This window comes from Vigna radiata, chromosome 5, assembly GCF_000741045.1.
Source record: "Vigna radiata var. radiata cultivar VC1973A chromosome 5, Vradiata_ver6, whole genome shotgun sequence".
Taxonomy (NCBI): domain Eukaryota; kingdom Viridiplantae; phylum Streptophyta; class Magnoliopsida; order Fabales; family Fabaceae; genus Vigna; species Vigna radiata.
Window position 1 is genome coordinate 25,420,977 of NC_028355.1, and position 27,783 is coordinate 25,448,759.

Sequence of the window (27,783 nt, forward strand, 5' to 3'; positions counted from 1 at the left end):
TTTGTTTTTCCATTAATTTTTTGTGCTCTTACATCATGCACTGGCAGCTTTATTAAATCAGTTTATGGTCATTTTTTATCATTTCTACACAAGAATAAACCTTTTCATTGTTGCAATAGGAAGAATCCAAAGAAATGAAGATGATCTCTTTAAAAGCCCTTAAGTTATAGGACGCAGTAATGGTGGGGCATCGAGTACAGAAGAGAAGGAAAAGAAATGACTCAAACGAGTTGCAAGAGAATACAATCCCATGAACTCTGCAAAAAGAGAACAGAACATACCAAAGTTTTACAGTAATTTGATCTATATATTATTTTTTATACAATCCTATCATTTCCTTGTTTTCTTTTGGATAATGAACTACGAGATAAAAACACACATCCCACCAATTCGGTCTATCTTCATGTGTTCCTCCGAATCATGAAAAATTTAAGTATTATGTACCAAAGTTGGTGTGAAAAAACAGAGTCTTAAATTAGAACAGTGGTAAACAACTCAAGTTTTAATCCCAATATTTGTTAAGTGAAGTGAAGATGAAATAGAAAGCAGATAGCTTGAACAGAATGGGACAACGTTAAAAGCCATTGGAGTATAGGGTGTAGATCTCGTGAGCGACATAAATGCTCAAATTCTCCATCCCCTACACCATTTATAACACTAACGTCCTTTCTCGTGAGCACACATTACTCCACTCCAGGCAAATCACCAACTTCGCATTTAAATAGTAAAAAACATAACTACTCACACTCACCCCATTCATTAACATGGATCCACCGTCTATAAAAAAAAACAACCCAAAAACATCAATTTCAGTATCATCGTCACACATACCATAAAAAATGACTCTCTGTCTTCTTCTGTTCCTACAACTACTACGTTGCACGTTGTTTTTGCCGTCTCATGTAACGGCGTTCACGGTGATCATGTCAGATTCCGGCGTGCCGTCAACACTGGTAGATGGTCCACAAACGGGGTTTTCCATGAACCAAGACGGGGCCCGAACGGATAGGCGAGAGCAAGAGGCGGTCTACGATATCATGATAGCCACCGGAAACGACTGGGCCACCGACATCCCCGACGTGTGCCGCGGTCGCTGGCACGGCATCGAATGCATGCCCGACAAAGCCAACGTTTTCCACGTGGTGTCCCTTTCGTTCGGAGCACTCTCCGACGATACCGCTTTTCCGACATGCGACCCGACCCGCTCCGTTATTTCACCCTCCATCACACGCCTCCCCCACCTCAAGACCTTGTTCTTTTACCGTTGCTTCAGTTACAACCCTCAGCCCATCCCGTCCTTCTTGGGCCTGTTGGGCCCAACCTTGCAAACATTGGTCCTCAGAGAAAACGGCCACATTGGGCCCATTCCCGTTGAATTAGGCAACCTTACACGTTTGAAGGTCCTTGACCTTCACAAAAACAACCTCAACGGCTCCATACCCCTCTCGTTGGGCCGGATCACGGGTTTAACATCTTTGGATTTGAGCGCTAACAAATTAACCGATTCCATACCCGGTTTCACCTTCCCCTCTTTGAACGTGTTGGACCTCAGCCAGAATCTTCTGATGGGCCCAATTCCTTCTTCTCTATGGGACTGTCATTCTCTCATCAAATTGGATTGCAGCCGCAACCGGCTCGTGGGCCCGTTGCCGGAGAAGCCCATGATCCTGAAGGACCTTATGCTTTTGGATTTAAGCCACAACCGTCTGCAAGGCCCATTTCCTGAGTCGATCAAAAGCCTGAGTTCGCTTCAGGCTTTAATCCTCAAAGGAAACCCAATGGGCTCGACTACGATACCCAGTGATGGGTTTGATGGTATGAAAGCCCTGATGATTGTTATTTTGTCGAACATGAATTTGCATGGGCCGGTGCCGGAATCACTGGGGAAGTTGCAAAACCTTCGCGTGCTTCATCTCGATGGGAACCACTTGAATGGGTCAATTCCGAAGAGTTTTGGGGCTATGAGAAACCTTAGTGAACTTAGGCTGAACGATAATGGGCTTAGTGGGCCGGTGCCATTCGAGAGAGAAATGGTTTGGAGGATGAAAAGAAAGCTGAAACTGAACAATAACTCGGGGCTTTGTTACGATGCACGCAGTGGTATGGGAGATACGATGGACTCCACCTTTGATTTAGGTATTGATTCGTGCGACACAGAATCTACGGCTCCAGCTTCCGTTACCACACACCAACAACATCTTTCATCACTTACCCAAAACTCCATCTCTTTCCCAACACCAACACCAACACATTTCACATCACATGCTATCAAACCTCTTACACCATCACTCCCACTACCCACTTTTCTACTCTTCACTATCATTTTCTTGTATGTAAGTAAATAAATTAATTATAGCACTATACTTCAAATTTCTTATACCAATATATTTCTTCTACAAATTATATAAAAAATAATTCATCCAAACACGTTTTGAACATAAAATCTTACCAAAAATATTAAACTATACCATATGTAAAATTTAAAAGGTTTAATACCACTTTTAGTCCCTAGTTTGGGAGGTTTTGTTCAATATGGTTCTATCTTTTTTTTAAGTAATAATTGATCTCACTTTTTGAAAAAACTGTTCAATTGACTCATTTTTAGTTACGACGTCAATTTTCTAACGGTGTTGGTTACGATGTCAATAAGTTCTTTCATGCATTCACCTATCCAAATATTATTTTAACAATCCTGACATAATGTTATGTTAAAAATCATGTCATCATCGTATATAATAAAGACTATAATAAACAATTTAAACTTGAATATGGGACCACTATGAACAAAAAAGACTCAATTGAACAGTTTTTTCAAAAGATATGATCAATTGTTATGAAAAAAAAGATAGAACCATATTGAACATACCCTCTCAAACTAGGAAAAAAAGCGGTATTAAACTACTTTAAAACATAACAATGGCAACATACCAATTCACATGATATTATCATACACGACAACATATTAATTTTTATGGATTTCGTTGTATCGAATAACTTGTAAGGTGTTTTTACAATTTGTATTTTAATAAAAAAAGTCTTATGAAATTTTCATTTTTATTAATATTTTATTTAATTTTTAGTATAGATACATCATTAAATGATAAAAGAAAACAATTTGTTATTCTTATAACTCAAAATAACCTGATTAAAAATTTGGTTGGTGTTGATAATTTGAAGCATTATTAATTAGTTTAAAGAATTGTATGACAACTCATTGCAGCCCTAACTCAAATCAATCATTGAATCATCATAGTCCAACCTAATTAATAAATTCATATTATATTATACAGACATAACCTAATAATCCTCGCCACTATATATATACAAAATTTTCTGAACACTATAATATTTTTATTGCAGCTTTTTGGAAATTCTATTAACAATATAAGTATATGAACGTAAAGGATCCCACCTAATGAGAGTTAACTTTAGTACAATGAATACGTATATCTTACAATATGCAAATATGTATAGAAAGAAATATAAATATTTATTATGTTATATTTATATTTTCGTATATTTAATTAAGTTTTAAGTATATAGCTAAAATATTTTATATATTATTTGTTTTGGATGTGGGTTAAGAATTACAAGAAAAATATTTTTTCACTTTTTTTTCCATACTTTTAACATTCTTTTCAGTTTTGTTTAGTGTTTTTCAAATTCTTTACATTCAGTCTCCAATGAATTTTACCTGTCAACAATATCCAAATAGTTAATTTAATATAATAAAATCTTAAATTTATAATAAATTCAATCATTTATCACATTACCTCATATTTATATTTATCAATTTCAGTATAAACTTATAATTACCTTATACTTATATTTATTATATTTATATATTTCAATATCAACTTGTGATTAGTACAATCTTAATCATGATTATGGTAAATATACTTTTAACTATGCAACATTGGGTCCTCTTTTATGCTTACTCATCAAACTCAATTATGTGTCACTTCACTTTACCAAGACAAGTACTCTCCAACTAGTGCAATTTAATATTCACTAAATACCAATCTTATGTAATGCAATTATTATACCAAACTTTTATCTTTTACAAGCTAACCAATATAATTATTTCTGTAAAATATTTACACTCAGCCGAAAACAACTTTTGGGAAAACAAATACAACTTAAAGAAGCCTTACGTTAATGATAGTTAGACATGAATAAGAAAGTTTAACCACATAATAAATAACAAGAATTTGAACACTTGATGATTGTATAATTTGTTAGTTTTTCTTCTTTATTTCTTTTTTTTTTTTTTATCTCCAACAATATATATAAGTAAAAATAAACTTATACAAATTAGCAAGTATTAGATTTAATGGAAGAAATTAATCTCACGTAATATCGCACATGGTCTTCAAAGTTATGTATATGAATGTTCTTTTTGAGCACCGACAATAGTTTTTTCTAAAGAAAATATATAAGCTTGATATCTTGAGAATAATTTAAAATTAGATGTATTGTCAATTTCACTTGCTTATCATGAGATAAATTTAAATTTAAATTAAATTTATCATAAGATAAAATTAATTTTAATTTTTGAAATTTAATGTTATTCTTACCTTTTTATGGTCTTATAAAAAATTTAAAAGAAATTCACACAAGCATACCAGAAAGTTCATTGTTTCTGTCTTGTACGCCCCAGAAGGAACTTTTACCATTTATTTATTGCCCATGTCAAAGTTAAGGAATTTTCGTATACAGTACTATATTAAAACTAGTGTGATTGGCCCGTACATTGTACCAGGAAAATAATATATATGAAATCTAAATATTTAAATAATTTTATATATAAAACTTATGAGAAATTGTAGGAAATTTTTTATTTCCGTAGTATTAGTATAAACGCAACTTTCGATAATTATTTCCTGTTACTTTCATATATGATGCAATCATGTTAATGTTCATTGATTTAAACTAATTATACAATGCATAATTTAAGAATGATGGAGACAAAAAGTTAAAATAGTTGCAAATGTTAGACTGCAATATTTACTATTTAATAATATATATATATACATATATATATATATATATGAATTATTTTTATTATAATGAGTATATTCCTTTTTATAATTTAAATAATAATATTTATCATATAAAAATTAACTTGTGATAGAATTCCATGTGAAATAGTTTATTTGCATCACCCTCTCATCATATTAATAAGTAATAAACTAAAAGATAAAACTATGCTATAAAAAGGAAAAATGCTAAATGAATTTATTAATTTAAATATAAATTTTAACTGCTGATGAATCCATGAATTCAAATACTTTTAAATCTTGTTATTTCAGTTTCAATTAATTTTTACATCGAATTTTGTTCTCAAGAAAAAGAGAAATGGACCCCACGTGCGTGTTTCTCTGTTTTGAAATGTGAAATGTGCAAACAGCTGGAAAAAAAAAAAAAAAAAAAAAAGAAGACTTCGCTTACACACCAACACCATCTCATCGGCCAAACAATAATAACCGATTGCTCTCAGCTTTTCTTTTTCTTTTACTTTTTCTTTTCTTTTCGGTTTTCAGTTTCGCACAACCTAAAGTTTGCAGCATCCCAGAAAAAAAAGCTTGTCTTCAGTTTCTCTCCAGCTTGTTGGTGACCAGTAGCACAATACCACAAAGTAACGGCTTTCTGAGTAGAGCGCTTGATTTGCTTTGGTGGGTCAACTTCAAGTTTCGATTTTGTTGATTTCTCTCTTGTCGATTGAGAAGGTTCAGTTGCAGAGACAGTGGGGACTGCTTTGAGCGAAGGTTATGGCTTTTTGCCCAATCTTTTGTTGTGGAAATGGTTCGGATCGGTAAGACAATGTTTCAGTGGTCTATAGTTTGTAATGATTTTATCATTATTATTGTTTGGATCAGATATAAATAGTTGCGTCACTCACCTCACTTTCAATTTTTTTACCTTTTTTGGGGAAATCATTTATAGAGAGGGAATTGAAAGTGAGGGAATCTGCTTTAGCTCAGATTCTAGGTGTTAGTCAAGCTGCTTTAAGCAACAAAACTACTAAAAGTCGTTAGTGTGATTAGTAAAACGTCAAGTGCAAATAGTGATGTAAGGTTGTGAGATTGAGTTCTTCTTATCACTTAGTTAACATAACATGCAAGTCTATCCTTGTTATGAGTATATTTAGGTGCGGAGTATTTTACTTGCTGTTTTAGATTGAAAATTTTGTGTGAATTATGCTTTCTTGGTTGGATGGGTTATATTTGTCTCTTTCGATGCAGCAAAGGAAGAGGGAAGAAGCAGCCTCCATGGCGGGTGTTTTCTTTGAAAGAATTGCACTCAGCTACAAATAATTTCAACTATGACAACAAGCTAGGAGAAGGGGGATTTGGCAGTGTGTACTGGGGCCAGCTTTGGGATGGATCGCAAGTATGGGTTTACTTTTTTTTTTTAGTTTTGTTTTATCTTTCCAAATCAGCTTCGGTTTATTGTTATTCTTGAGCATTCTAGTTTTGATTATTGTTGCTGTGTTCTTTGTAATGGTTAATGCTGTTACTTTAACTCAATAGTGTGTCTCCGATATGTTAGTGGCATGTGGGATCTGATTTGACAGATTGTAAGATCTGACAAAGAAATTTCTTTTGACTTTCTTAAGTTTAGATGACTTATTTAAGATGGTTTTAACATGTAACACTGAGAGGGATCAGATTATGAGGAATTAGTTTTCTTCTCTCAATCAAATTATGGATAGATTGGAAAAATAACTAACATTTGGGATCTACGCTGGATATTATTTGTTGCAGCAATTCAATGCAAGTACAGAAGATTTTTTATAATAATTTGTAAGTGAATGGAAAACAATTATGCCACCTTCTCGATGGGATCTCCCTTCCTTAATTTCATTGTTAATTTTAGTGTTGAGTTAGGATGGTTATTGTCTAAATCTGATAAAAGAGAACTGGTGTGATTTCTGCTCCTAGATGGATGTGCTTCAATAATGCGTTTTATGTAAAAAAATATCAACTTTCAAAGCTGCAAAAATCTCTGTTTAAAACGATTTTAGCTGGTACTTGGAAACAAACCTTTTGTATATTCTGCTGATGGCTGACTTGGTAACCTGTTTCCTTCTTCCAAAATCTTATGATGGCTGCTTGCAATTCTATATATGTCTATGTGCGTACACTTGCAGATTGNAGTGAAAAGATTGAAAGTTTGGAGCAACAAAGCAGACATGGAATTTGCTGTTGAAGTTGAGATATTGGCTAGAGTCCGTCACAAGAATCTTCTCAGTCTACGTGGCTATTGTGCTNAAGGTCAGGAACGGTTAATTGTATATGATTATATGCCGAATTTGAGCTTGCTCTCTCATCTTCATGGACANCACTCAGCAGAATCCCTTCTTGATTGGAGCCGGCGGATGAACATCGCAATTGGGTCTGCTGAGGGAATTGCGTAAGTCCCATTGTGGGTTTCCACACGTTCTTTTACCTCTATCACTATATTAATACTGTAATTTTATTTCCTTTCAGATATCTTCACCACCAGTCTACACCACACATCATCCACAGAGATATCAAGGCAAGCAATGTGTTGTTGGATTCAGATTTCCAGGCACGGGTTGCTGATTTTGGTTTTGCGAAGTTGATCCCTGATGGGGCAACACATGTGACTACAAGAGTTAAGGGCACCCTAGGGTACCTTGCACCCGAATATGCTATGCTAGGTAAAGCAAACGAGAGTTGTGATGTCTACAGTTTTGGAATTCTTCTTCTAGAACTGGCTAGTGGCAAAAAACCACTTGAAAAACTTAGTTCTACAGTTAAGAGATCGATAAATGATTGGGCACTGCCATTGGCTTGTGAAAAGAAGTTTAGTGAACTAGCAGATCCAAAGCTGGAGGGTAACTATGTGGAGGAAGAGCTTAAAAGAGTTGTTTTAATTGCTCTATTGTGTGCTCAGAGTCAGCCAGAGAAGAGGCCCACCATACTTGAGGTGGTAGAACTACTGAAGGGAGAATCCAAAGATAAGTTAATTCAGCTGGAAAATAATGAAATCTTTAAAAGCCCTCCAGTTGTAGGACATACTGATGATGAGACATTTACAGCTGAAGGAAGTTCCGATTTCATCTCAGAAGAGAAAGAATCAAAACCTGAGTTGGAAGAGAAAACTGGGCCATGAACTATTTCAGAGAGATAGAACTTTGAATTTGATGTGTTAAATACAGATTGTGAATCTGCGTGAATATGCCGTTTTTTTTGTATTACTTTTTTTATTAATTGTGCAGGGAAAGACTGGGCTGGGCGCCTATTTATTAGAGAGGGGGCTGCATGTCTCTCCTTTCCACACTATGAATGTGGCTAGCTATGAATCATGCAGAGTTGCTGAAAATCTGAAACTAGGAATTTGTTAAATACACATTGTGAAGTTCTCAAAAACTTTAACCTTTTGTTTGGAAAACTTTTTTTTCGTGGGGGTATAATGTATAGAGCCGTTGTGTATAGGTTGTTTTGTAATAGTCATCCTTAAAAATAAAAGTCACCCATAAGCAAAAATAAGGGAAACGTACGACCACGTTATTATATATTTAAGGTACTTACACTTCATTCTCATTGAAACTAATCCCTGATCTATCATGATTCATCTCATCTGATCGGACTATATAAAATTACTTAAGAATTTTGCACGACACGAACCACCTTAATATTTTTCTCTCATATCGCACGAATGCTTTGATTTTAGTCCAAAAATCATTGGTTCAATCTAAACACTAAAGTAGTTCATAACAATGCTAGAAAAGTAGATCCTCAATAAATATTAAGATAATAAACTACTTATAATCGAGAGAATTTTGATCCTCAGAATATTCACTACCAACGAAAACGGATGCTTTAAATCATTTGCATGGAAGAATACAAAGCGCCAAACAAAGCAGAGATAAAGGTAGAGTAGAATTGTTAACTATTTACAAAGCTATGGATACCGTTATTACAAAACCCCTAGGATCAGTAGGATGCACAAACATCAAATAATAATACAACATATTCTGACGTGTTCCAAAAATTAAAGGATTTGCCACTGTATATATCTCTAACAAAAATATTCTTTTATCTCAAGAGAATGTATCCTCTCGATCTCCCTCGGCAATTGTCTCCCCTTCTTCCATATTGCTGAACTCTAAGAAATGAGTTGGTCTATGGTCCTCGTGGTAATATTCCCTTGGAGTCCCAAGCTTCACTCCGTATTTCATCCCGGACGCGTGTCTCACTCCCATGAAGTTATAATTCCATGGGCCATTATCAGGAACCTACAAATTTTTTTCCAAAAACGTAATAATCAGTAAATCAAGATGATAATAATATTCATAATTTTAATTAAAAATTATAATCACTTCTACAAAATAATGAATCAACGTAATTATCACGTACACAAACTAGACAAATTTGAGCAGGTATGAAAGTTTACCATGTAGAAACCAAGGAAGCGATCACTAAGAAGCATTTGAACTTTTTCATAATGAGTGGGAAGGTAACCATGTGGATTGCTTCCCGTATCCTTATTGACACGCCCCCATTCATAACCAGATTGAGTGAGCTTATATGCAGTTAAAGAACAAGAACCAGGAGTAAAGCTGCAAGTCAAGATAATACATTTCTCCCCATCCCATTGCTTATTGTTCTCTAGGATCTTGGCATGTGAAGTGAGATCCTGCATTAAGATCAATTTTCAAGTGAGATAATGTTACCATGTAACATTCCCTGAAAAGCAAAAGATAGGGGAGGGGCCGACTGTTTCAACGCGATATCATCATCCTTTTAAATCTCGTTACTATATTCCATAAGGATTACTAAAACCAGTCTTATAATCGAATAAAAGCAAAACCTGAGGCGACAACTGAGGAAGTTCATTTGGTTGAGTATGCATCCATCCCAAAGGCTCTAAATCATTCAAGAAATCATGTTCTGGAAGAGCCGATGGCAGATGGACTTGTTGATGAGTCCCCCATTGTGGTGGCATCACAATGCAGCGAATTTCTTTAACCTGAGGGTTGTCCGGAGGACTTATGCCATACATGTAACCAGAAATTTGTGTTCGAAGATCTGCTATGCATATAAACTTTTTCAAAATATTCTTTGGCATAATATAGGTGTAACCAGTTTCCTGCAATACAAAATCTAACATTTAGCTCGGGCAAGAACTGTAAAAAAATTGACATAAAAGATGAAAAATTAGCACAAACCTTTATATCCTCAGAGTTCACATATATATGGTTCACACGAAGATATAAATTTGTGGCAGATATTGCCCTGACACGCCAATCAGTCTTAGAACCAAAAGCAGCTTGCTCATAAGGACTAGTGGTAGTTACTATGAGTTCTTCACCATGAACATTTGTAGTCTTTGTTGTTACAGCTGTCACCTGATTTGCTTCATGTGCCTGTAAGATAATGAATACAGAACTAAGATTAAGTGGTTCGAGTTGAAGATGAGGAGAATATCAGGTTTACAAAATGGAAAAAATGAAAAAGAGTGAAAAAATAAGCGCAATTTTATATCCAAGAAGAAACAAAATAATATATAACCTGTTTCTCAATCTCTGCAATCTGTTGCCGCTGTTGAGAAGGTGGAGTAATCTCAGCTCCAAGTATAATATCACGGATCTCAGATTGAGTCAAGGCTGAAGTATTCACGTTATTTTTCTTGGCATAATCTGATAGTATAAGATCTCTTAACGCAACCTCCACCTGTCAATGCATCAATTTTTAAGTGATAAATACCAAGAGAATTTATAAAGCTGCAGAATCAGGAACTACACTACTTTTCCACAAATAACATTCAAAATAAAAAGGTTGTTTAGCAACTAATAGCCTAAAATCTAAAACTACCTTCATCCACTGATCGTCACTTAGAGAAGGCCAGATGTGATGAGGTTCGGTGATGATGGTTTTATCCGGCTTCAGTAACATTTTTGCCTTTTCATTATTCACATGAAGTGCACGCAGAATCAGAATAAGCCTAGAGAATGCAGTGTATGAAGATATACTCTTCAGCCAGTCATCATAGATGTTGAACAACACCATTTGTGGTTCTGTGGCCTTCAAAATTAAATCCCCAAATTTTTCAATTTTCAAACATGCTTGGAAAGGAAGTTGCAGTTCACTTCCTTTAATAACAATGTTGGGGAAATCCAACAGATGAACCTCCAATGGATCCAACATTCCTTTTCGAGTAACAATGATTTGCTTTGGCTGTTCTTCTACAGGCAAAGATCTTACTAGAGCAGCAACTTCCTCTGCTGTTTTCCACTTTGCCAACTGCCCAAGACGCTTCTGACCAGCCCACACACTGGTATGAATAACCTGCAAACCAGGTAGGATATGAAAGATCAATAACCAGACAACAAATGTTGGAAACACCTCAGTAAAGACTAGAGAATGTAAACAAACCTTAAGAAACAACTGTCCTGTCCTCGGATTGAAAATAAAAATAGCACCATTGATGGGCTTCGTTGTAAGATTTCCTTCAAAAGTCTTATGGATAGTAACACGATACACATTTGTGTCATCAACAAACCATATGATTTGGTTGCTGAATATCTCTCCATAGTTTTGGGAAGACAAATATGGTTCCGTGGGCTCAGAAGAGTACAACTGCAAACCTTTCCTTATGCGTTCCCTCAACACATACAGTGCAGGATTGGACTGCATATGCACAACATTATTAGTTTAACGACTGTTAGATAACATAATACACGTACGTTCAACACTGTGGACACATTAGTTTGGTGGCGATGGAATCAATATAGGTTAAAACAGGTCATCAAAACTTTTATCCCCAAAATATAGAAGTCAATATATGTAAGTGATTCACAATTTATAATTTTGCAATAGATATGTAATGAATGACGGTTTATTTACCTTCATGATCTTGTTCATGGCCTGTTGAAGTAATGGCTTTGACCCAGGGAACCAGTTACCAAATGCAGAATGCAAATTATATGCCAAATCAATGCCAATCATTACACCTGAATGGAAAATAATGTAGTCAGCTCTACACACAAAAATCCATATAATGTAGAATAGTAAATGATAGATATATACCAGTAGGTGATGGGTATATGGACATGTTATCTGTTGTATAGTCCATGAACTTAGCCCTAGTGTAACGTTCAATATCATGAGAGTCATAATCACCCCATCTTAATTGAACATCAATCCAGTACTTATTGCTTGCCTTCTGATCAAAAACATCCTTAGATTCAGCTACAAGACTAGGCTTTGACATTGGCCATCTATGAGCAGCAAAGAGAAGAATATCAGCACAAGAACTGTTCATTTTGTAACTTTTCCTTGGATGGATCGTTTCCTTCTGAACAGTTTCAATCTCCAAAGCATCCAACTCTTGATCCAAAACCTGACAGAGATCCATAACAACACTCTCATGGATCTTCTGCCACAAGTGAGCTCGGAATATCTGAATAAGAGAAATCTTCAATGTTGGTATCTTTCCATGCATGAAAATACCAGTCAGATCTAGCTGCACTTGGAAACCCACATAAACATTGGCTCGGTTAATGGTTGGCGACCACCATAGTGTAAATCTTCGGTTGGGTATTTGGTTCAGACCAGATCTCTGAGCATTTGTGAGCTTCTTATACTTCATAGATTCCTCAAAGCCAGATGCCTTTTCCCAGAAAAGACCTTCCCAAGTTGGAAAACTGACAGTGAAAAGTAACAGTAGATCAATTAATTACAGCTCTTTCCATAGTAAGCACATGATAGGAACAAGATTGTCAAACTCAAGAGTTTACGTAAACTCGTGAAATCTCCGTAAACTCGACTCGTAGACTCGAATCGTAAACTCGTAAGAGTTTACTTTTTATGAAAAAAAAATTATAACTAAATTCAAATATTACAATAAAATAATTAAACAAAATAGTTAAATTATTTTTATTCTACTTTTTTAATAAATAAGATAATTTAGACTACTGTTAATTAAATTTGATTTATTCCTAAACATATTTTAAATTATTCCTCAATTTAGTTCCCAACTACAACATTACAATACATTATACATTTATTAAATAACTAAAAATAATTTCCCATTCTTAATTAAAAATCCTAATTAATTAAAAACCTAATATATATATATATATATATATATATATATATATATATATATATATTTCTAAAAGCTGCACACCACTGAGAAAATAAAATCCCTTCCTACACTAGCTGGCAAAAAAAAAAAATACTCACAAATACCCTAAGTCCCTTTCTACAGCTGACAACTCACAAATTCCCTAAATCCCATCCTCCAGAAAACGGTGCGCAGCTAACGAACAAAAAAACTCATCTTTTTGAAACCGAGAAGAAGACTAAAGACAACCTGAGGGACACGAACGGGCAAGCGAACAAAGCAAAGACAAGCAAACAACGACACAGTGAGCGAACGGTGGCGCCGCAAGCATGAGCGAACGGTGGCGCCACGACCAATAAAGAGACAATCATGCGGTGAGAAGCCATTTTATTCACGACGAGTTTTCCTTTTTCACTTTTGCGCACCAAACGATTATGGTTTTGTCGTTTTTGGTTTAAAAAGTTTCTTCTTTAAGCTCGCCAACTCGGTTGTAAACTCTCGAGTTTGGACGAGTTGACCGAGTTTGCTTCCGAGTCTACCGAGTTTACATCTAAAACGAGTTTGCTTCCGAGTTAACTCGGAAGCTGTGTGTGGAAACGCAAACTCGGACGAGTTAACGAGTTAACTCGCGAGTTTGATAACCATGGATAGGAAGAGTTAAAACTGAGTCAAACAGCAAAAACAAGCTCAGGGGCGTATAAGACTTACTATGTTCCTTTGAATAAAGTATGTTCAAGAATTCCTTCAACTCCTCCAAGGGCTTGAATAACATCAGTTCGGTAATTGTTCAAGTTCCACAACTTCCCATCATGCCTCTGATGTGTCCACCAGAAGGGGTTTTGTTTCAGAACTTGGTACTGCTTGAAATCAGTGCGCACCCTCCATCCCTTATCATAAGCCAAAGTGTGTCTATCCTTCTGAAACAGTGTGTTAATACGTGGTATACCTCTATCCCATGAATCCTGCAAAACAGATTAACATAACTTATTAGGTAAATAAGTAGATGTGTCCCAAAGAAAATCAGATGCACATTGCCACTATATTATCCAGAATCAAGACCAGTAACTAAAACACAAATATTGAGATCAATAAAAAGGCATCAGAAACTCACTTCCAGATCTTCGAGGGTCAAACGTCTGTTTTGTGCCTGTGCTTCCTGTCTTTTCAATGCATATTCAGCCCAGACACGCTGTGAATCAATGAACTCGCTCTCCCAAGGCTGCATGATCCAAGAGAACATAAAGATAAAGTTCACTGAAATATGACTCTTCACAAACCACATGAAAATGCATACATATTAATCCATTTAGGAGGAAGAGAATTAAGGTTCACCTGTATATAACGATAAAGGTTGGGAATCAGTTGGTCCTCCTCGTGACTCATTCCACTCCTAAAGTGGGTTACTCCAACATCTGTCTGCTGACTGTATCGAAGATCACTTTGTGGAATCAAAATGTGACCCATGGACAACATTCCAAGCCCTCCTATTTCTTTAGGAGTGTAGAAAATGACAGGTGGGAACCTGATGACAGTAGAGCATAGTTTTGAACACTTAAACCCAATAGTTATGAATACAAAAGTAAGAAACAACTAATATACCTACAATAGAAAAAAGGATTAAATACCTGCTAGGCATCTTTGAGTTCAGCCCAATCTTAATGCGAGTCTGAATTTTATTTTCACATTTAACTAGCAAATCTAACAGCTCTTGGGTATGCACAGTTGCCTCCCGAAAATAGGTCATGAGTCCTGAAAACAAATACTATGAGAAAAATGATGATAACCTCTTCATAGAGTCTCTACAATTCAGCTTCACTTACCAATTAAAGCTGTATTCCACTTATTTACAATTTTTGTGAATGTAGTGGAACCAGAAGACATAAGAATCTGTCTCACACGATTCTCAAATACTTTCATGTGTTCATCATCAACCCGTAAGAAAGCAACAGCTGTCCTTTCTTTCGTCTGTTCATTCTGGAGATTCCAGACACCATCTCTTGTGTTACTGAATGCTTCTTGAGTCATTCTAATCTTAGGAAGTATCCTTACTTCAAACCCGCACCTAAAGGTGATTGACAGATGTAAGCAAAGATAGATTCACTCATCACAAGCATAGGCTAAAAAAGTTAAAAACCCAAAACAATATGAAGATATGACAAATTGGCATCAAGCAAATTACAAATAGAAATACAAAATTATATGGGGAGTAGAATGACATATAATTAAAGCAACTAAAAGAACTAGACCATTTAAAATCATATTTTCGATCACAATCATCATAAATCAGACATCCTAGGCCAGTTAAATATTTTCAAAGGCTTGAATGCAGTGCAAAAAGTAATTAACATGTGCAACCATTTCCATTCCACAACGAAAAGGAAAAAATTTAGAATCGCTGAAAAAAATCAACACTCACATGCTGAAAAGCAAGTTTGGATTATCCTTGCTGTAAACAGAAACAAAGCTGTTCTCCCATTCCAATGTTGTGATACTTCTAGGAAGACGATTCTTCATATCCCAAAAGACACTCCTCCCAAGATTGACTGAATTATACCAATTCAAATTGCAAACATATTAAGAATCAAATGTAAACATAAATAAAAACCACACAAAGCAAAATGGAGAATCCTATACCATCATGCTTCATGAGCCTCATTCTAGCGTCTCTTGGCCAGCACTTCTTATTATTGTAGCCCACCATGTTCTCATTGTTAGGATCAGGGTGCTCAGTCAGATAGCGCTGAATGAGGTCTCGAGCCTCCTCATGGGTGAAGCGAAACAATATATGAACCCGATCTATATACCTAGAATAAAGCCTGATTGGATGCCTAGTCTCAACTTTTGTGTCCCAGTAAGTAATGAATTCGTTTGGCATCTGTGGTGGGCCAGCAATCTCGCTGGCTCGAGTCAACCCAAGAAGCAAAAGATCTAATACCAATCCATAATACTGAACTACAAAGGAAGCAAACTGAAGGCCACGGATAAGACCATATGAATTTGTATGGCTCATATCCTTGTATGACAACACAACATTGTTCTTTGCAGTGACATAATCAGCAATATTATGGTCCAAAACCAGCCGCAAAAGCCTGCAACATCAAAAAAAAAAAAATTAGAAGTGAAAATAGCCTAGTAAACCCAGAGTGATCAACAAATCACATACCTGTTCAGCATCGTTAAATCAATCTTCTCAAAGAATTTCTCAAACTTAGTTTGCAGCATCACAACACACTGACCATCACTTGTGTCCCATATACCTTGCAAATTGTTTATACCTTGACACCATTTGTAAACCAAAAGGGGAGGTGGCTCTGAATCTGCTGGCTTGATCCAGTTCGGAAAGAGATGACGTTTGTCACCTTCATACCACAAGTATTGATCGAGATATGCATCTGTAATTTTCTCAAGAGGCTCTATCTCATAAACTGGAATCAAGTAGCTATATAAATCCATAAACTCTATCCCAACCTGCCAAACAAAACAAAACAAAATCAGTATTTCCTGTAATAGAAATGCACATCCTAAAACTAATTTTAATTATATTGGCATATACTTCTTTGAAGGCACGCTGTGTGAGCAGGTGCCGTTTGATTCTTGATAATGCCTCGTGGGGATTGTCATAAGCTTGTTCAATCAGCCCCAGCTCTTCTCTTTGCAGTTGATTTAACCTCACTGCAACACTATAGGATTCTTTCAACCTCTCGAGTGCAAGGATAAGCAGCTTGGTGTCATGCTTGTATGATAAAGGTGGAAATGGAATAGGGGAGAACTTCCTAGATTCCAGCCAATGTACAGTTGTTGTATAGATTGCAACTGCTTCTTCAGGAGTAACATACGGACCATCTTTCAAATAATTGTGCTGACGTTCCTGCATAAAGTATCAATGACAAGGAAGTGACTCCACAGATATTTATTAAAAAAAGTATAGAACTGATTCAAACAAAAATTCTTTGAAATAGTTAGCCAGAAAAAAATCATATCAGTCAGAGAAAATAGAAAACACACCTGCTCCGCCTTCAGCCAGAGGCGTGTCAATCTTCCAAGATTCTTCCGACAGACAGTCTTATCCACTGTTGCACCTCTTCTTATTCGCTCTCGATTATAATGTGCAACATTTGTCCACCAGTCTGCTTTTGATTTCACATATCGAAGAATCATGTTCTCAATTGGAACAGGCAGACCAGGAACCTACATATTATGAAATATATCAATAGCGAGACTATGAAGAAGAAAACCCAATGCGGGTGAGGAGAAATAAATATTCGAGCAAAAGGAAGCAATGGCGTCTCTAGGCTACAATATTTGAAGACATATTCCTGATAACTTTCAGAATGATGTTTTTCGCTGCTTATTGTGTCTCACTAAGCTCAGGACTTTCAATAGCTAATAGACACGCAATTTATACATCTTTCAAGTGCTCTTCAAATCAAACACGAACTGAATTTTGCTATTAACCAACAACCTAATTTAGTGCATTAGTAAACCAACGATGTTTTTAGTTTACTATTTCACCAGCAGTATCAACAACACCACCACAGAGATTCATCCCATTAATAAAATTTAGTAAATGATTGTATTAATTTATTTTTAAAAAAATAAACACTAATTTTCTACATTCTAAGATATTGGGCAAGTTTGGTTGTGCTCATTCTTAAACGAGTGCGTTTTTCTAATAAAACAAAAATATTTCTACTTTTTTATGTGATTGACTATTAAAAGTAAGAAGTTTTCTGCTTTTTCTTATTAGCAAATTCTATCTAATTCTTAATATAGTGATTTTAAAAATAATTGCTTATTTCAGAAATACTTATTTGGAGTTTATACAAACTAGTTCAATACTAATCCAAAATAATGCTAAAATTGGCACATGTAAAAAGAGTTACAATCAAATAATTGTTTACCTTCCAGGGAATATTTGCCTTCCAGCATCGCCAAGCCTCACTCAAATGCTGCAATATCGTTCTTGCCTTGTTTTGCTTTATACCCTCTACCATCAACAAGGAAAACACCATAAGTTTAGTAAATCCCATAGAAAAAGAAACAAAGACCACTACACGAAAATAAACTCAATCAAAAGAATATATGTTAAACAAAAATTTATTACCTGGCATGGCATCAAGCACATCATGCATAACTGCTGCACGAAGCTCCAAGTCAAAGTGACTCTCAACACGCTGTTTAGTGACAGTCTTTGCCACGCCTTTTGAGTGACGCCCCTCAAACTGGCGTGCAAGTAAATTGCCCAGCCATCGTTCAAGAAGAGGCACAATACCACGAAGAAAAAATAGCCAAACCCTCCACATTGGTGCCCAAAACCCACATCCAGGTCCCTTTCCAACAGGCCCCGTATTAAAACGATAGTAAATCAAGTGCTTCAAATCCTTGCACATTCTTATTTGCCTCATAAGCCTGTACTTATACCGATACATACCAGTCAATTGTCCAACATGTGAAAAAGTATACTGCAGACCATCTGCCAGCTGGAAAGCATCCACATTCCCCAATCGGAACTGAACATTGGCATCAACTACAAGTTTAGTCAGACGGAGGATCTCACGACATAGATGGAAAGCATTGCCAAATCGTGATTTCTTCCGCTCTTTCGTAGTCAAGGTTTTCACAGGCTTTAGATTAAAATTATAATCAAGGTGAAGGTAGTTCAAATTTTTCCTGTGTATTAACAGATTTAGCATGTTATACCCCTGCCTACAAACTTGAAGACCTGCCTCTACCCAATCGAGTTCTGTGGTTTGGAAAAACTTTGTTGCTTGGAGAGAACGGAATAAGTGCTTCTTTTTCTGAGCCTTAGGAGGTCTGTGATGCAGCTCATTCAACACAAAACATTTCAACAACTTCTGATAACTAACCCGAACTTTGACTGGATATGACGGAGGACTGTTGGACAATAAAAACGAAACCGTTCACTTTTTTATCAGACTAATATTAAAAAATGTAATGTCAAAATGCCAAGTGCATAATTGAAAGACACAAGAAAGTATACGAGAGAGATAAAGCTACAACTTACCAATGCTCCTTGTACCACTCTGACACGAGAGGAATGTCCTCTGACCGCCTCATCCGACCAGATCTCATATTAAAAGGACGAGGAGCAAACAGCAAGGAGACTCCAGCAGCTGTAGTGTCTGTATAAAGTTGTGTATCTTTAAGCAAAGGCTCCACACCATCTGGTAATATCCAATCATCATCGTCATCCTCTTCATAAACTCTCTTCTCACGCCTGTCCTTGTTCGCACTGGTTATTGGGTGTATCAAGGGGTCATAATAAAATGCTGGTAGATCAGGATCTTCGGCTTTTATGTACATGATCATGGGAGTATGGTAGATACAGAGCTTTACTTTGCGAGGCCTATTGTTATAAAGGTGAGGAAAAGCAATTCTATACTCTGTCCGAAGAGGTGACCTTATAATGAGCTTATTGATGTCATTAAACTCATTCCAGTCCTCATCTCCCTTCTCCATATCACGGTAGAGAGGTTCAAATTTAGGTCCACCTGGATGGCACACATAAAAAGAAAAATATTCATTCCACAATTTTTACTCTCCACATAATTCTAATATGCTTAAAATTATTTGCAAAATAAATTAACATTCCTTATACAACTCATTATAATATGCCTTGATACCTAGTCTTTTATTTAGTAATATCATGTTCGAAGGATAACATAATCAATATCTGACCCAGTTCTTAACAAGTATAATTACTTTTCAATACAAATAGCGAAGAATATAGGCATGAAAGAAATCTAAATACCAGGTATGCACATGTTCAAAGCCTTTGCTGTAAAAAATGACTCCATGTCAAACAAGTAGAAATAATTGCGGTCAATTAAATCGGACAGAAGTTGGCCAGCTAGTCGATGCAGAGTTGCCATTATAGGGAGGGAGAGATGCCACTTCCGGTAACTAGGACCATTTATAAGCTTTGTTTTCACAAGGGGCTTATGGTCATAAAACCAAGTATACACAGCAGAATCTTCCTCTTCATCTAGCTCCAGTTGAATAGGCTCTAGAGGATCGACATCTAAAAGATTATCTGCATAGTCTAGAGGAGGCTCCTCATCATCAAATGGGGGAAACCGCATCCTCTTAAAATGTCGCCGATCCCTTTTCTCTCTTCTCATCATGATCCACATGGTACCCCACTGCACAACAGTTTTTTAGTGCATAATTATAGAGATAAAACAAATACTATACCAAGATTATACACAATATAACTGATTTTACTTTTTACTGCAAAATCAATGATAAGCTGCTAATGTGTACAGTACAACGATATTAGAATAACAAACCTGAGCAAGATAAATAGGCTCAACAACCCATGGTATTTCATTAACAAATGTTATAGCCCCAGAAATATGGTACAAGACCTTCACATCTCGAACCTACATTTATCAAAAGTAGATTTATAGAAATTATCACTATGTACAGTGAATCAAATGAAAGGGGGGAAAACTAGACAGCCAGATTGATCAAACGCAAGGAACTGGAACATATACAGAACCTGCTCCCATGGCATAGGCATATTTTCCAGGAGCTTGTATACAGCGTGGGGTATGAATTTAAGAGCTCCAAGATAGACACGTTTGTCATGACGATATTTCTTTGAGGACATGTCGCCATGATCCCTGAAATAAAGAGCAGAAAAGATAATAACTACTGGAAACTATGGTAGTAACACCATGATTAAATTAGAAAAAAACATCACAGGGAAACATGGTTGGTTATTTACGCAATACAAAGTCAGAAACTCAAACAAATTCCAATTATTGCCAACATATAATCATCCAATGATACGTTCTGGATTTAACCAACTGGTATAAAACAGTGATGTTTTTTTATCAGAACATCCTTCTACATCAATCTTCAAGCTAACCTTGATCGTCACAAAGCTTAAAAACACAAAAATAACGTCCAAGTGACTTAACACCATTTCTTCGAAATCAAAACGGAAAAATCATTTAAGCGCATCATGTTGCATAGAGAAAACTATCCATTTCAAAGTTCATAACACGAAAAAATATGGATTCTAATCAGCTATCAGCTAGCCCTAACATTTGTTATAACCCGGCATCCTTTCTCCCCAGCAAAACAAAGCAACTTCAATCTCATTTATAAATTCTAAGACTGCATAAATAGTTTCATTAGACAACTTCATTTCACTTCCTTAAGGAGCAACTCCAAAACTGCATGTTACGAATAACAGAACACTTGTAGCAGCAATCGTCGAAAAAGAAATCCACCGCGAGGCGTGTAAAACAATTAACACTTACCTGATAATTTTCCTGACATGTTCAGGAGGCATGTCTTCTTTCTGCGTCTCGACAAATCCAAATTTCCTCTTGTCACTGTACCGCTTCGAATTGAGCTGTTGCCATTTTCTAGCCTTCTCCTCGAGCCGCGCCTCCGCATCGGCCTCGGTCTCCATAGGCGCGGGAGGTGGAGGCGGCGGTGGAAGCACCGTGTACGAGGGTTGCGCGGTCGGAGGTGGAGGAATCGGTGGAACGGAAGTTCCTGGCGGCACAATCTGCCCGTTGTTCCACATCTTGAAATGATTACTCTGTCGGAGCTTGAAGCTTCGGGAATTGGATGAAGTAGCGTGGTGTAAATGATTGGAAATAGTTTCAGAGCATGTCGTGGGTGGATTAAACGAAGAGCCTTGTAGGGCTCTCTGCAGAAGGATTTGTAAGTTCTAGGGTTTATGAGTGAGAGATAAAACAAACAGAGTTCAGTGACTGAGAGGTGGAAACGGAACGACAGCGCGTGTTCGAAAATTGCTATTAGTAACGACGCTACCACGTGCCGCCTCTTTTCTCATACCGCCTTCACGGTTGGGTTAGCTTTACTTGGGCTCCATGTTTCAGCCCAATTGTAATGGCCCAATCTTTTCAGAATTCATTTTAGTATCTTTATAACGTCTCCTATTTTCTGCATATATCTGTGAATAGTTGAAGTTATTCATGGATTAAAAATATTATATATTGTATAGTCTTCAATTTATTTTAAATTTTATAATTTAAATTAAAAATATACATTTTTAATCACATAATAAAAAACATTATTATAAAACTATTCCTATGTTTTGCTCAATTTTGTTTGTAAACAACTATAGCAATTTATTGAGTGAAATGCATTACGATATATTTTGAGGGATGTTACCAAAATTTCTGTGAGTAATTTCCCACTAAATAAATCTATGAACAGTTTCTCACTGCATGAAAAAGTTATGGAATACAATTTCTTTTTTTCATATGTTATGTAGTGTTTAGTGATAATATATGTTCTTCAGTTGTTTCAAATGAGAAAGCATATGTTTTAGTGTCTTTTATTATATAACTATTCTCGAGTAATTTTCGAATTACTACAAAGTGTGTCTTTTGTGGTTAATTAGTGTTATGTAACTTTTGTAGTGTTCGAATGCTTGTAAAGTATACATTTCTTTGAGATAGGCTGTATAGAGTGTGGTTTCTCTGTATTAAAGTCATTTTTACTTATTCGATTATTAAAGTGACTAATTCCTCTAATTGTTGTGTATTAAAAGTGTTTAAGATCATTTTTCATATGCTTAAGTAGTTAAATTAGGTGTCAAAAATTCTCAAGGAGTTGAATTCTCATGGATTAGTGGTAAAGGGGTGCTTCTTATGTGTAAACGAGTTCTCAAAAGGACTAATCGATTGTCTCAAGTGATAATCGATTATCCATGGTTCTGGTATATAGTTGTCCTGTTGGAATAATTTATTACTGTCAATGATAATCGATTATCGTAGTGTTTTTTTTTATCAACTAGGATGAAACATGGGCGAGGGTGATAGTGTGTTTTAGAGTACAAAATGAAATGTTTCGAGAGAAAACTAAGCTGGTTGACTTAGTTGGGTGATGGATGGCTCTTAGTTGACGGTGGAGCATGATAAAATGGCTATGATGTACCCAAGTTATGTGGCTGACTAATGAGCATGAGAGGTGAATGACGGGTTTGCTTGTTGTACATGGTAAATCTTAAGACTATTTGTTGTGTGATACAGGATAAGGACTCTCTTTGGCATTGCATGCGAAAAGATAGTGGTGTTTAATTGTTGCACCTTCTTTGTATGGGGGGAATGATATTTTGTCTCGTTTTCGACTCGTTGCTGAGTATAGTACCCAATGCGCGATGTGCCAATGTTTTTACTTGTAAGTCCTTGTAAAGTAGAAAAACATGTCCTTTAGTTGTGGAAGCAAGACAACTAGTACGAGCCTGTAAAGAGGTTACAGGTGGCCTGTGAGAAATGCTACAAGTGGATGGGATAGGATATAAGAGTGTGACTAATTCTTTCATGACGGAGATCGTGATGTGGTGATGCTCGTGGTGGAGTTCCTAATGTGGATATTCACGATGAAGGTAAAAGCAATGATGATCTGGATGACGATGATGCTTTGAGGAATGCTAAGTTGTTAGTGATTGGGCCATGAAAGTGGTGTAGTTAGTATAGGTTTAAAAAAAAGGATAAATTATTGGTCTAAGCGAGTGATGGAACTGAGAATCGAAAGACCGTTGCTGATTTGCATTGACGATAAAAACACTCATTCATTGTATTGACGGTGAATAAGACGTTGTTGTTTACTGATGTTATATGTTGTTATTTGTTAATCATATTTTCTATCATCGTAGTATGTTCATAATTTGAAAATTGTTATCTACTTATTTTAAGTAACCCATTATAAGATAGAGAAAAACGGATAGATAAATATATAATGTTAAATAGATGTTTTAAATAAAAGATAAAAGATTTAGTAATTATTTAAAATGTATTAGATATAATGAGATATTCTCGATATATATTAATAAGTAATAATTAATCATTTTATTTTAAAAATATTTATTTAAAAAAATATGATTTGAGATATAATAATTTATTGCAGTATTAATTTTAGTCTACTAGACTGACTGCATCTATTAGACGGCTCGATTTTTTTTTAAATGCCTTTTAAAACATAATGTTTTCGATAAGTTTTGGTGTAGATCATTATTTGTTATTTATAATTAAATGATTTTAAAAGTGTAAAACAAGTTTGAGATAGAAAACATATATACTTATAAGCAACTGCCATTAAAATGTGGATAATTTAATAATCTTTTTAAGATTGCAGGTACTTTAGACTGTATATTAAAAAATATGATTAAAATTGTGAGTAGTTTAGAATGTAAAATTGTAAATGATAACTTTAAATATTTAATATTATTATCATGATCTCCAATATTAATTAAATATTGCTGGGAGTAATTATCATTTTGTCAAGGTGAACCAAGTCATATTTACACATTAACATTTGAGCTTTTTAGTTTTTAAGTAAAAAAAATTGCACCATAATTATCAGATATTTTAATCATAATTCTACTATTATTGTATTCTTAAGACTTTTTAAACACAACACTATATTAAGTTTATACTTATGATTAGTGAGTGATTAGGTTTGATTAAGTTACATATAAAAAAAAATTAGGAGGATGAGATTAGGAGATAAAAGAAGGGAGATAGATGGCATTGGCATCGATAGGTAACCCTGGCTTTGGATTTGGAATAGGACGGAACAGGCCGTAAAATAACTTGTTTGTTGGGAACTTGACCTATCCAAGAGACGAATATCATATACCACACTAATTCATATAAACCCTCATTTCTAGGTTCGTTCGTTTGCATTGTTGTTCCCTTCTTCTCCGTTCAACCTTAACCGAACCCTATCTTGTGTGGAATTGAATTGAATTGATATTATTATTTGGGGGAAGAGAAAGATAGAATAATAAGAAGAAGAAAAGCGGGCACAATTGTTGTAATTGAACGATGTCTGCTGCGGTGTGCGGAAGCAAGAGATCTTTGTTCGAAGAGCTTCCACCTTCTCCGCCAGTATCCAAGAGGCTCCGCTGTTCATCTTCCCCAATTCGCCTCTCTCTCCCTTCCCTCATCGATCACCTTCGCCCTCTATTCCCTCATATGGATGATCAGGTTTTCTTTTTTCTTTGATGCTTTCTTTCGTAATTAAATTCAAATTCATATCTAATTTTATTTTCTGATATTCTCACAGATCCTCGAGAAAGCCCTCCAAGAATGTGGTAATGACCTAGATGCTGCCATCAAGAGCCTCCACGGCCTCCGTCTGGGATCTACCGATGATAATTCTCAAGCTGCTCCTCAACCCCACCCTGATGTCGTCCACACAGGTATGATTAGGTTACCGTTATTTTAATCCTCACCAAAAGATTAAAGATTATCGATTTTAATTTATAGTTGGATTACTATTATTCGTACCCGTGGCTTTTGAATTTCAATTGGATATTCGTTGTGTCTCGTTATCGGCTTTAATTTATTTGATAAAATTGTATGACTTAATTAAAGGATCTGGTTGGTTTGATTTTGAAAAACTTGCAGGAGCTTTGGAAGAGAATGGAGATGCTGCATCTGCTTCTGGGGGTCAGCCGGCTGCAGACAACTTTCCTGCTGATGGAGCTGAGTGGATTGACTTGTTTGTCAGAGAGATGACATGTGCTACCAGCGTTGATGATGCCAGAGCTCGAGCTGCTAGATTGCTAGAGGTTTTAGAGAAATCTATTAGTGCACACGCCAGTTCTGGGGCAACAACTGCCCTTCAAAGGGTATGTCTCGTTCTTCAATTGCTTGCGTTAACTGTAATTGTTTAAGAATTCGGTCATGGGAATTTGGAAGGCTGTTGTTGTAGATTAGAATAGTCTGTTGTAAATGCTAGTGAGTTAGCCTGATGCACCTGCATTTTAGGCTTGTATGCATTAAATTTCGCGTGTATGATGCGTTGACATCTTGCATGTAGGTAACTAATTTTCTCATGGATAGCTACATGTTGAAGTATCAGTTTGGTTATGTTAATAACTGATGTGATTGTTTTGGTTGTTGTCACTCATGAATGGTTTTCACTCTCAGGAAAATTTGATGCTGAAGGAGCAAATTGAAGCCCTGACTAAGGAGAAAAATTGTTTTAAAAGTGCTTTTAGAATCCAGCTTGAACGTCTTTCCGATTACGATAGTAAAACCCAAGAGTTGCAGCAGTTGAAGCAGTTGGTGTCTCAATATCAGGAGCAGATCAGAACTCTTGAGGTACAGTTTTGTCCCGGTTGATTTCAACGTCGTACATTGGGATTTGAAGTTTGAAATTGAAGAGGAAAGGAGAAAATGCTGTTAGCATTTTGCTTTAGAAATAGGAATGACTTGATTGATGATTATGGATATGCTACTGTGTATCTCCTTGTGGGATTTAGACTTGGTAGTAATTCCACTATCTCCAATCAACCACAGATCTTTTAAGTGAGAATTTTCCTTTTATTCATCTCCCAACTTCCTCCTTCTTTGTCTTATCCTATGCTTCAACCTGTCCATTGTTTCAGACTGTTAAGATATGAGGAGATACTATTTCTTCAACTCATAGAAAGAGGGATTAGTAGTTATAATGGTGGATGTAATTCTTAGATTAATAATCATGACCCATTTTTGTTCAGTTAAAACTTTTTGGTGCTTGCTGACGAATGCTGTGTCCTATGGTTTTTTTGACAGGTGAATAACTATGCTTTGCGGATGCATTTGAATCAGGCACAACAGTACAACTCTTTTCCTGGGCGTTTCCCTCCTGATGCCTTCTAGAGCGATCTGTATGTAGAATATTAATTGAGGCAGTAAAATAGCTGCATTTGGTTAATTAATTATCCCAGAGAAAAATGCTTGTTGCAGTTGTGTTGCTCCTGTAGGTCAAGGAATGGTAACTATTCCCACAGTTCGGGGTTGATTTGGATAGAATTTGACACTATAGATGAGAGTATTCGTCAGTTAATTCAATTATTTATCACTACTTTAGCATTGAGATTTGAGTGTACTGTAATTACTAAGAATGCTAAGATCACTTGATGTACCACCACAACAGTTTACTGCCAATTATGTTTTAAATTGAGTTTACTATTTTCGATTATTACTATTGCAGTCGTCATTCCATACATGATAATATTGATTTCTATGTAGAGATGATATACTTGTTCCAAGTTTTGATGGGTTAAACGATTGTGTTTGTGCTTTGTACATTTTTTTTTTTCTGGGAAAGTCAGTTGTAGACGTGTAACTTAGAGTTTTTTTTCATATAGAAATGCTGTGATCCAGATTAAGAAAATACAAAAGAAGACGATGTAGTAACATTATATTACATTGTTTTTATCTAATCATAAATTCTAAGTCATCTATTGATTGTGGTTAATCTTGTATGAGATGTTTGAAAAATAAAATTTTTGACTTTGATAATTAGGATTGGTCATAATACCAATCTAGAGGGTTGACTATAGATCATTTTGTAAACTTCACACAGATAAAACATTTTAAGTTTTGAATAAAATATGTCGATGAGCTCTTTGTAGTAAGTACTATTTTGAGAGACAAATTGATTCAAACTCTTATATGCTCGGCATGAATGAAATTGTAATCCAAACTTGATAACTATTGAAAAAGGCTTTGAGATGGACAAATTTTCCATACATAAAATCCCTCTCGTATATAGCTATCTGATTTTACTTACTGAAATATTAAATCACACATGACAAATTTTCAATCAACATATTTTATGTAGTCAATGAATCAACAACTTTATTAATTTCATATTTATATTTTAAAACTAGTCATC

General features: G+C 35.6%; 4 protein-coding genes across 4 annotated transcripts; 3 read left to right on the forward strand and 1 right to left on the reverse strand.

The window, feature by feature from the left end:
- Positions 1–69: 69 nt before the first annotated feature.
- On the forward strand, positions 70–2,383 carry LOC106761262 (protein TOO MANY MOUTHS). Its single transcript, XM_014644793.2, has one exon. The coding sequence runs from the start codon at positions 840–842 to the stop codon at positions 2,343–2,345; it is 1,506 nt and encodes a 501-aa protein (XP_014500279.1). The 5' UTR covers positions 70–839; the 3' UTR covers positions 2,346–2,383.
- Positions 2,384–5,454: 3,071 nt separating this feature from the next.
- On the forward strand, positions 5,455–8,405 carry LOC106762729 (PTI1-like tyrosine-protein kinase At3g15890). Its single transcript, XM_014646771.2, has 4 exons — positions 5,455–5,815; positions 6,246–6,393; positions 7,154–7,416; positions 7,494–8,405. The coding sequence occupies exons 1-4, from the start codon at positions 5,772–5,774 to the stop codon at positions 8,140–8,142; spliced, it is 1,104 nt and encodes a 367-aa protein (XP_014502257.1). The 5' UTR covers positions 5,455–5,771; the 3' UTR covers positions 8,143–8,405.
- Positions 8,406–8,810: 405 nt separating this feature from the next.
- On the reverse strand, positions 8,811–21,902 carry LOC106761855 (pre-mRNA-processing-splicing factor 8A). Its single transcript, XM_014645427.2, has 26 exons — positions 21,393–21,902; positions 20,624–20,747; positions 20,412–20,504; positions 19,874–20,264; positions 19,127–19,613; positions 18,206–18,996; positions 18,003–18,088; positions 17,107–17,289; positions 16,655–16,969; positions 16,265–16,569; positions 15,736–16,190; positions 15,518–15,644; positions 14,922–15,163; positions 14,727–14,850; positions 14,434–14,623; positions 14,213–14,320; positions 13,810–14,063; positions 12,063–12,679; positions 11,880–11,986; positions 11,409–11,663; positions 10,848–11,321; positions 10,545–10,706; positions 10,202–10,399; positions 9,844–10,122; positions 9,427–9,669; positions 8,811–9,268 (listed from the first exon to the last, which is right to left on the reverse strand). Exons 1-26 carry the CDS (start codon positions 21,662–21,664, stop codon positions 9,074–9,076), a joined length of 7,077 nt encoding a protein of 2,358 aa, XP_014500913.1. The 5' UTR covers positions 21,665–21,902; the 3' UTR covers positions 8,811–9,073.
- Positions 21,903–24,645: 2,743 nt separating this feature from the next.
- Positions 24,646–27,095, forward strand: LOC106760799. Its single transcript, XM_014644225.2, has 5 exons — positions 24,646–25,100; positions 25,180–25,315; positions 25,524–25,747; positions 26,049–26,222; positions 26,676–27,095. The coding sequence occupies exons 1-5, from the start codon at positions 24,939–24,941 to the stop codon at positions 26,760–26,762; spliced, it is 783 nt and encodes a 260-aa protein (XP_014499711.1). The 5' UTR covers positions 24,646–24,938; the 3' UTR covers positions 26,763–27,095.
- The last annotated feature ends 688 nt before the right edge of the window (positions 27,096–27,783 follow it).